This window comes from Phoca vitulina, unplaced genomic scaffold (genome assembly GCF_004348235.1).
Source record: "Phoca vitulina isolate PV1807 unplaced genomic scaffold, GSC_HSeal_1.0 scaffold40, whole genome shotgun sequence".
In the NCBI taxonomy this organism is placed as follows: domain Eukaryota; kingdom Metazoa; phylum Chordata; class Mammalia; order Carnivora; family Phocidae; genus Phoca; species Phoca vitulina.
Genome location: NW_022589743.1, coordinates 12,171,163 through 12,181,645, shown reverse-complemented (window position 1 = coordinate 12,181,645; position 10,483 = coordinate 12,171,163). Strand labels below are relative to the sequence as shown.

At 36.5% G+C, this 10,483-nt stretch overlaps 1 protein-coding gene across 1 annotated transcript in view; it reads right to left on the bottom strand.

Annotated features, from left to right (window-relative positions):
- Nucleotides 1–440: 440 nt before the first annotated feature.
- Nucleotides 441–10,483, bottom strand: part of GDPD1 (glycerophosphodiester phosphodiesterase domain containing 1) — a 46,782-nt gene continuing 36,739 nt past the window's right edge. The window contains exons 7-10 of the mRNA XM_032428889.1: nucleotides 7,431–7,564; nucleotides 2,715–2,774; nucleotides 1,241–1,292; nucleotides 441–609 (exon numbers count right to left, since the gene is read on the bottom strand). Of these exons, the coding sequence (XP_032284780.1) occupies nucleotides 487–609; nucleotides 1,241–1,292; nucleotides 2,715–2,774; nucleotides 7,431–7,564 (369 nt within the window). The 3' untranslated portion in view covers nucleotides 441–486. The remainder of the gene's footprint in view (nucleotides 610–1,240; nucleotides 1,293–2,714; nucleotides 2,775–7,430; nucleotides 7,565–10,483) is intronic.

Genomic DNA, 10,483 nt, shown 5'->3' with positions numbered 1-10,483 from the left:
CTATATCACTGATTTCTAAGCTCCCCTCCCACTGCATTTTCTTTCCTTTTAAACTAAGATGTACCTAGAAATAACGAGACAACTCAGCATAGCTGTAGTGGCCTTCAATAATTTTGGTTTACTAATTAGTTGATCTTATTCCAATGAAGGCTAATATCAAATTTATCCAATAGTCTTTGATTTTATAATTACTTATAATAGAATACTGCATCATATACAGAACTCTTGATCAATAATCTACTTACATCTCATAACCAGTTATCTTTCTAAACAATTTACAAATGTAAAATATGCAATGTTCTTTAAAATAAATATACAATATATAGTTTCTACATTCTCAGACAAGCTTAAAAATGAGGTAATAAAAACTTAAATGATTAAACCTTTACCATTCTGGAAATGGCTTAGGGAAATGATGGCAAACTTGTTTTGTTTTTTTTTTCTTTAGGTCTTTTCATCTTTGAGTGCTTCTGAGTACCTCCTTTTCTATGCTGAAAAATTATGTAAAAAATCCTTAAGCTTTGTTGGATAGTCTGTCATCACCCCAGTTGCTCCCAAATCAAAAGCTCGTTTGTATTCTTGTTCTTCATTCAATACCCAAATATAGACCTGAAAATTAGAAGCATGAGAAGTATGAGATGAAAGGTTAAAATTTTATAATAGCCTTTACACACTACAATCTCAGCATACTTAGAAACAACCTTTTAAACCTGTAATTTTAAGAAATCATTGAACCCTTTGAATTTTTTTTTTACTTTACCCATTAAATTTTTTTTTACTTTACCCATTAAATTTTTTTTACTTTACCCATTAAATATACACTGTCTGGCTTCAGCTACTGTCACCTATACATAAGTGGACTCCAGTTACTAAAATGCCAATGCTTTCTTGTTAAGTTTAAGGTCTTCATATGTGAACCAGTAAAGCAGCAGCATCAGAGTTGGAACCAAATTAAGTTCCTGCCCTTTACACTACTGTTAAACTGGTGAGCTATACTGTTTCCAAAATGCATCATTCCGGGCGCCTGGGTGGCTCAGTCGTTGGGTGTCTGCCTTCGGCTCGGGTCATGGTCCCAGGGTCCTGGGATCGAGCCCCACATCGGGCTCCCTGCTCAGCGGGAAGCCTGCTTCTCCGTCTCCCACTCCCCCTGCTTGTGTTCCCTCTCTCGCTGTCTCTTTCTGTCTTTCAAATAAATAAATAAAATCTTAAAAAAAAAAAATGCATCATTCCAGAAACTTACCTGAATGCCTCTGGCAGTGAGGTGGTCAAACAAGGCTTTTCTCATTAGTAAGCTGGAAAAGAAAAGCAGGACAGATTTAGATATCTCTTAACTCTAACGAAGGACTCTTAGTCCTTAGTCCTAATTTAGTCCATTTAGAGTTTGTAATTCCTAACTGAATTTAATCCCAATGCTGTAGCAACAATAAAGCAATGGCCTCAAGTAATAACTGCGGTGGATGCATTTATGTTCTAACCGCTGGATCTCCTTTCACTGCTGGCTGGCCGCTTGCTGGTGGACCACCAGAACCTCCTATTTCTTCTGTAACTACATCCTCAAGAGACCCAATCTTATTGAAGCCACTCAGTAGACAAGAGGCCTCCTCGATTTCCCTGTCGACACCATAACAAGTGAGAAAGAGCTGGGAAGTCTGACTGACATTCCAACTTAAAATAAGGCAGTGAACTTGGGCCAAGTTCTAGAATATCATAGTTCATTTACATAATGGATTAGTCTTTCATGTGCTATCTTAGAAACCTAATGTCCATTGATTACACTATAAATAGGAAAACTGCAGCTTTTTTTTAAGTGCTAAATAATTGACTTAAAAGTGAACTCTTAGAATATAAATCACTTGAGCATGATGGGAACAAACTATACTGGAAAGTTATACATATTATTTCTATTCTGTTTATGTCTATTAAAGTGATGAAATAAGAGAAACTAAAAATCATATGCACTCAACACCAATTAAAAATGCATCCTTGAAAACTAGAAATTAAATCAGGAATAGAGCAAAAAAGAATAAACCCTGTGGCACAGAGAAAAGATAAAACTAGTTTTCCAACTCTCTGAGAGAGGAGGTTAAGTAACTTAAAAGGTTGTGATTTAGGACTATTATTTAAGCATTCCGGGTTCCATTTTAAAGCAAAATATAGCACAGCAACATTGTGTTATTTACCTAAAATTAAACTCAACATGTCTGAGAAATGAAAGTATTTTCTTTAAAGGAGATGCCCACCCTAAACGTGGGGCTTCCTGTCTGCTATTAAGTCTTCGTGCAGATTTTTCAGAGAAATGTGCCACTAATCAATATACACTTTTACATATACTTGTATTGCTATACACACTTCTTTCTGCCATGTCTCTGACTGCAGGTTAGTGAAAACAGCAAATAGGTAGAAGGGAATGGTTATACATACCACCACCTCTTCTACCTAGCTAGATAACCCTAAGTTAATCATTTACCTTTGGTTAGGAGGGCATTCAGTTTTCTCCTGAAGCTGGATGAGATTATCTCTCAAGATTCCTCTTAAGGTTTTGTGACTAGTAATTAAAGTAGTTCTAAATGATTCATATACATCCACCCACAGAGTAGGTGCTTATCATCCTTGTTACAAATCACATATAGAAAGCTTGCTCTAAATTATAAACATAGTATTTAATAGATTCAGCTAAAACAATAACTCGTAAATCAAGAAACTAAAATTCTTACATATCAGAAAGCCAGATGAGAAACTTTTGACTTCTGGACATAGTGTGTGGTTCTTTTAGCCTGAGGCAAAATAAAAATTTGAATCATAAATTAGAAACACAAGAAGGTATATCACTGTGATAAAATGAGTCCAAAAACAAAGTTGCCTTGCACTTAGTATGTGCTCAAAAAATACTTATAAAAAAACCCCAAAAGTAAATTAAAATAAAACCCATTTGGGTTCTCTGTTTTTTTTTGTTTTGTTTTGGTTTGGTTTTTTTAAGATTTTATTTATTTTTGACAGAGAGATAATGAGAGCAGGAACACAAACAGGGGGAGTGGGAGAGGGAGAAGCAGGCTTCCCGCTGAGCAGGGAGCCCGATGTGGGGCTCGATCCCAGGACCCTGGGATCCTGACCTGAGCCGAAGGCAGACGCTTAACGACTGAGCCACCCAGCGCCCCGGGTTCTCTGTTTCTATTGATTTTGAGATGACTTTTAGCTACTACTACTAAAAGGTAAAAAAAATAATGGAAGTAATCTTTCTAGACCCTGGGTGCCTGGGGCTCATGTCTCTTCTCTTTTTTGGTGAAGCTTCTTTCTCTCACTTTGTCTGCTATAACTTAGTATATAGTAGATTTACTATATGTGCTGCTGAAGTGAGCACTAGTATATAGTGAACTTAAACATACAACCAAACTTTACTACAAATTAAAAGATACATGGGGCAAAAATGTGACTAAAAAAACCCTAAAAGCATGTTTTTTCTTCCCCTTTCAATATTTGAAGACCTGGGCCCTGTTCTTTGTTTTCCCAGTTTTTATTTAAATTCCAGTTAGTTAACATACAGTGTAATATTAGTTCCAGGTGTACGATATAGTGATTCAACAACTCCATACATCACCCGGTGATCATCACAACAGGTGCACTCCTTAATCCCCATCACCTGACCCATCTCCCACCCACCTCCCCTCTGGTAACCATCAGTTTGTTCTCAGTAGTTAAGAGTCTGTTTCTTGGTTTGCCCCTCTCTTTCGCTCATTTGTTTTGTTTCTTGAATTCCACATATGAGTGAAATCATATGGTATTTGTCTTTCTTTGACTTATTTTGTTTAGCATTATACTCTCTAGCTCCATCTATGTCATTGCAAAACGCAAGATTTCATTTGTTTTTATGGCTCAGTAATATTCCATTGTGTTTATATATATATATAAACATACCACACACACACACACACACACCATATCTTCTTTATCCATTCATCTATTGATGAACACTTGGGCTGTTTTCCATAACTTGGCTATTGTAAATAATCTGCTATAAACATCCAGGTGCCTATATCTCTTTGAATTAGTATTTTTGTATGCTTTGAGTAAATACCTAGTAGTATGATTGCTGGATTGTAGGATGGTTCTATTTTTACCTTTTCGAGGAACCTCATTACTGTTTTCCGCAGTGGCTGCACCAGTTTGCATTCCCATCAACAGTGCATGAGGATTACCCATTTCTCCACATCCTCGCCAACACCTGTTGTTTCTTGAGCTTTTTATTTTAGCCATTCTGAGAGGCATGAGGTAGTATCTCATCATACTTTTGATTTGCATTTCCCTAATGAGGAGTGATGTTGAGCATCTTTTTATGTGTGTGCTGGCCATCTGTATATCTTCTTTGGAAAAATGTCTATTCATGTCTTCTGCCCATTCTTAATTAGATTATTCATTTTTGGGGTACTGAGTTTTATAAGTTCTTTATATATTTGGATACTAACTCTTTAACAGATCTGTCATTTGCAGATACCTTCTCTCATTCCGTGGGTTCCTTTTAGTTTTGCTGATTGTTTCCTTTGCTGTGCAGAAGTTTTTTATTTTGATGTAGTCTCAATAGTTTTTGATTTTGTTTCCCTTGCTTCAGGAGACATACCTAGAAAGAAGTTGCTATGACTGATGTCAAAGAAGTTACTGCTTATGCTCTTTTCTAGGATTTTTATGGTTTCAGTTCTCACATTTTGAAATTATTCTTTGTGTATGGTGTAAGAAAGTGGTCCAGTTTCATCCTTTTGCATGTTGCTGTCCAGTTTTCCCAGTGCCATTTGTTGAAGAGACATTCTTTTTCCCATTGGCTATTTTTTTCCTGCTTTGTCAAAGATTAATTGACCATATAATTATGGGTTCATTTCTGGATTTTCTATTCTGTTCCATTCATCTGTGTGTCTATTTTTGTGCTGGTATCATACTGTTTTGATTACTACAGCTTTGTAATATAACTTGAAGTCCAGAATTGTGAGGCCTCCAGCTGTGTTCTTCTTTTTCAAGGTTGCTTTGGCTATTTGGGGTCTTTTGTGGTTCCATACAAACTTTAGGATTGTTCATTCTAGCTCTGTGAAAAATGCTGTTGGTATTTTGATAGGGATTGCATTAAATGTGTAGATTGCTTTGAGGAGTATAGACATTTTACCAATATCTGTTCTTCCAATCCCTGAGCATGGAATGTCTTTCCATTTCTTTGCGTCATCTTCAATTTCTTTTCAGAGTACAGGTCTTTCACCTCTTTGGTTAGATTTATTCCTAGGTATCTTATGGTTTTTGGTACAATTGTAAATGAGAGTGATTCCTTAATTTCTCTTTCTGCTTCCTTATTGGTTTATAGAAATGCAACAGATTCCTGCACATTGATTTTGTATCCTGTGACTGCTGAATTCATATATCAGTTCTAGCAGTTTTTTGGTGGAGTCTTTTGGGTTTTCTATTATAGTATCATGTCATCTGCAAATAGTGAAACTTTTACTTCTTCCTTGCCTATCTGGATGCTTTTTATTTCCTTTTGTTGTCTGATTGCTGTGGCTAGGACTTCCAGTACCGTGTTGAATAAAACTGGTGAGAGTGGACATCCCTGTCTTATTCCTGACTATAGAGGAAAATCTCTCAGTTTTTCCCCATTGAGGATATTAGCTGTGGGTTTTTCTCAATGGCCTTTACTATGTTGAGGGTTTTTATTATATATGGATGTTGTACTTTGTCTTTTCCCTATGCTTTTTTGCATCTATTGAGATGATCATATGGTTCTTATCCTTTCTTTTATTAATGTGATGATGTAGCACGTTGTTGGATTTGCAAATATGGAACCTAGGCCCTGTTCTTTTTAATTATCTTTTCTATACTTGACCTTTGGACCTATGCTGAGTTTCTTCAATTTCCTCAGATGCCTGGAGCAGCACAACTACCTGTGTCATTAACTTTGGGTTGTACACATAGCAAATCTCTGGTAAGCCTCTCTCTACTATCAAAACTTCTCAGCTTCTAAGTTTAACAGCACGCAGTGATTTCCATTGCCCCTGGAGTTTCACTTCTTGTTTCCTTTCTAATTCGTCCTGTCTATACTCTTGGAATAATTCTGAGTCTCCACACTTAAATTCCTTTTTTTTCCTTTCTCTCTGAATTCAGTTTTTATTAGAAGCTCTCTAAATAAAATCCTCTTTTCCCTCGCTGTAGCCCAGGTGGGAAGTACTGCTTGCAACTTCTGGAATCTCAGGGACTTAGTATCTCAAACACTAATTACGTCATTAAACAAATGATTACTTTGTCTTAGGAAGTACCCACTGTCATCCATAAAAAAAAAAAAAATTAAAATACACACAATATTCTACCTTGTCTTAATCCACAATTAGTTTTTAGAGAAAAGATTAATTCTATGAAGTTTGTTCATCTGTCTGTATTTCAGTAATACCTGCTTCTAAGAGAACATATGGAGATAATCCAGAAAGAACAACAGTCCATGCCAAGCCAGAGGAAGCTTAAGTATTTCAGGAGTAAATGGTCAGGAATCATTTTAATCCAGCAAATGAAAATGGTTTCTTTGTAGGCAAGAAGTGATTTCCATTCTGTCTGAGAAATAACTACAAAAACTGCCCATAAATGTAATTGGGAATAGATAAAATAAACATGCTCATCATGAAGAAACTCAAATTGGAAAACAAGCATGAAACATAAATGCTGAATACAACGGTACCGACCAAATTGTTTTTCTTACCAATATTTCCTAATGACTGCTGCACTAATGTTCAGCTTGATCTTTTAAAGTTCTGTTTGGGGATGAAAAAAGTTTCCATGCAGGTGAGATCACATTTAATTTAATTTTTTTTTTTAAGTAATTTCTAGGCCCAACATGGGGCTTGAACTCACAACCCTGAGATCGAGTCGCATGCTCTTCTGACCGAGCCAGCCAGGTGCCCTGAGAATTTGGAGTTTAATTGAATTTCAGCTGCATATTGCAACTGAGGTATAAATAAGTTAGGGAAGTTGGAGGGCAATTGCTATTACATGTTAGAATAAAAGAATTATTAAGCTTCAACAGTTAAGCTCAATTCTTTGTACCTGAATTCTGAGTACACAGGCACAGAAAGTCATTGTTACCTGAAATGGGTCCAGATGAAATACTTATCCTATATTACTCATTTTAGAAAAATGTGTCTTAATGATATCAAAAAGTATTATTAATACAGGTCAGTTAATCCAACATGTAAATAACTACAGCAATCTATTTTTTTTTTAAGATTTTATTTTTAAACCCCCAATGTGGGGCTCAAACTTACAACCCCGAGATCCAGAGTCACATGCTCTACTGACTGAGCCAGCCAGGCGTCCCTATAGCAATCTATTCTTTATCATTTACATTGATATTAATGAGCCTTGATCTTAGTCCCCCTATTATGATAACTGATGAAAACAGAGTAACCACTTACTTCAGTATGATAGAAGGCATTGGGATTTCAAAAAACTGTTCTCGAATGGGCACAAAGGGCAAGAGGCCAGTGAAGAAAAGGCCAAGAATGAGCAGAACACGTTGTAGACTGAAGAGTATAGGAATATCTGAATTCTAAAAGACACAAGCAATATTATGTTACTTTACAACTGCTCAAATGAAGAGGATTATTTCACATCCTCAAAATTTCCAAGACTGTATCTGGACATTCGTTAAAAGTACTCCCTGAATTATCAATATCCATCTCCAAACCCACCACATTTAAAAATGGCTAGTCCTTGCCAAATGGGTCAGGATTTATTGTCGAGCTCTATGCTGTTAATTGATGATACTTAAGTATCTCTATTCCCTATTCTCTGCTTGCAACACCACTTCTGTCTGTTGGTGATAGTGCTTATCACTAGAGATTAAAAATACTGAACCTAATGGAATAAGACAAAGAAATGAAGAAATGAAATATTCAGTAACCTTACTCCTATTTAAAAAACATATAACTAAAAATTGATATATATTCATATATATCCATATAGATATATAGGTGTTCCAATCTATAGATATAGTTATATATTAGTTAAGCAGGATATGATATTGATATGTATAGATAAAATATAAACACTGTTGCAAATATGTCATCTTTCAACCTACATTATGCATCAAATATAAATAGGATTTTGTAAGCTAGTCGAAGAATCTAGCCACCATTTTAGATTTCTATTGCAAAATGTGTTCAAGATCCCAAAACGCTTAGAATGCAAGCTATATATATATATATATATATATATATATGAACTCTTTTCATCTTGTAAAACCGAAATTCTATGCTCAGCAAATGGCCCCTCATATCCCCATCTCCCTAACCCCTCCTATATTTGTCTTTAAAACAAACAGAAATTATGGTACAGTTGATTTTTTCCTTTTTTTCCTTTTAAAGATTTTATTTATTTGAGAGAAAGAGCATGAGAGAGAGAGAGAGATCACGAGCAGGAAGGAGGGATAGAGGGAGAAGCAGACTCCCTGCTGAGCAGGGAGCCCGATGCAGGACTCAATCCCAGGACCCTGGGATCATGACCTGAGCTGAAGGCAGACGCTCAATGGCTTGAGCCACCCAAGCGCCCTAAAGCTGATTTTTTTCTATACAAAAGTAATATATTGAAGAAGTTATGCAGAAAAGTAATTTATTTTAAATATTACCTCTAAATTACCCACTTCTTTATTAAAAAAAAAATAGAGTAAATAAGTTTGAGGATTTCTTTTGCCCCTATGTTCACATGACGCTTTGTAACATTTTAGGCTTATTTATATTCAGGTGTTTCAGCTGTAACACAATGTACAAGTCCCTGAAAAACTTGATTTCTGCAAATTCATGCCCTAAGAGTAACAGAGCTTATGGGAAAAACAGGGTTCGGGCCGACCCTCAAAACTTACACAACTTCGGACCCAGAGAACTAAAAACAATAACTGGTACTTCTGGAAAGCCATGCCAGGCTGCCCAGGGTGGGAGAGGGCGGGAGAGGGCGGGGTGTGGTATGCTGGCCCACCACTGACATAACAGCTGGTGCCACTGGGTATCTTCTAAATTAGAACATCTGAAAATCTTGCCATTTACAACATGGATGGACTGAGAGGGTATTATGCTAATGAAATAAGTCAGACAGAGAAAGACAAATACCATATGATTTCCCTTATATGTGGAATCTAAAAAACAAAATGAATAAACAAACAAAAAGCAGAAACAGACCCATAAATACAGAGAACAAACTGATGGTTGCTAGAGGGGAGGGGAGTGGAGGAATGGGTGAAGGGGAGTGAGAGATACAGGCTTCCAGTCAGGGAATGAATAGGTCATGGGGGTAAAAGGTACAGCATAGGGAACACAGTCAATGGTATTGTAATAGGGTTGTATGGTTAACAGCTGGTAGCTACACTTTTGGTGAGCACAGCCTAATGTATAGACTTGTGGAGTCACTAATATCACATTGTGTTTCAATTATACTTGAATGACATAAATAGAATTTATGGAATGGGACCCAGGCATTAGTTTTGTTTTGTTTTGTTTTGAGACTTTCCAGGTGATTCCAACATACAGCCAGGCTTAAGAACCACTGCATTAAGTAAGAATGAATTAAAAATCATTGCGTGAGACTAAGCGCCACATGTTTTCCCCTCCCCACTGTGTGCCCCATTTTTCTTTTTATATTTTTTTTTGTTTTTTTAATTTAAATTCAATTAGCCAAGTTATTTTTATATTTTTAGTTTCTAGCATTTGGGAATTAAAGGGCTAATGTAAAATTCTTATAAATCAATGACTTAATTATATGGCATGTTCATAATATGAATAACAAATATGACTGAGACATTTTTACTATGATGTTTGAAAATTACTGCTGGAGGTTTTGGAGTTTTTAAATTCTAAAATGACAGAAAGCCAGAGGCTTTGAGAAAAATATGTGAATCAAGGGAAAACTTCTGCGATTCTGAGTCAGAAGTGGACTTCTTCTTATTATTATTTTTTAAGATTTTATTTATTTATTTGACAAAGAGAGACACAGCCAGGGAGGGAACACAAGCAGGGGGAGTGGGAGAGGGAGGAGCAGGCTTCCCGCCGAGCAGGGAGCCCGACGTGGGGCTTGATCCCAGGATCCCGGGATCATGACCTGAGCCGAAGGCAGACACTTAACGACTGAGCCACCCAGGCGCCCCAGAAGTGGACTTCTTATTTTGAAACAACAAATTCACAAAAAGTTGTAAAAACACAGTCCCATGTACCCTTAACCTTTCCCAAATGGTAACATTTGATGTAACTGTAGTACAATATCAGAACCAGGACTTGACACTGGTAGATCACTGGTGTTTTTGGTTGTTTTCTTTTCTCTTTCTTTCCTTCTTTCTTTTTTTTTCTTTCTTTCTTTTTCTTTTCTTTTCTTTATTCCTTCCTTCTTCCTTTCCTTTCCTTTCTCCTTTCCCCTCTCCTTTCTCCTCTCCTCTCCTTTCTCCTCCCCTCTCCTTTCCTTTCTCCTCCCCTCTCCTCTCTTT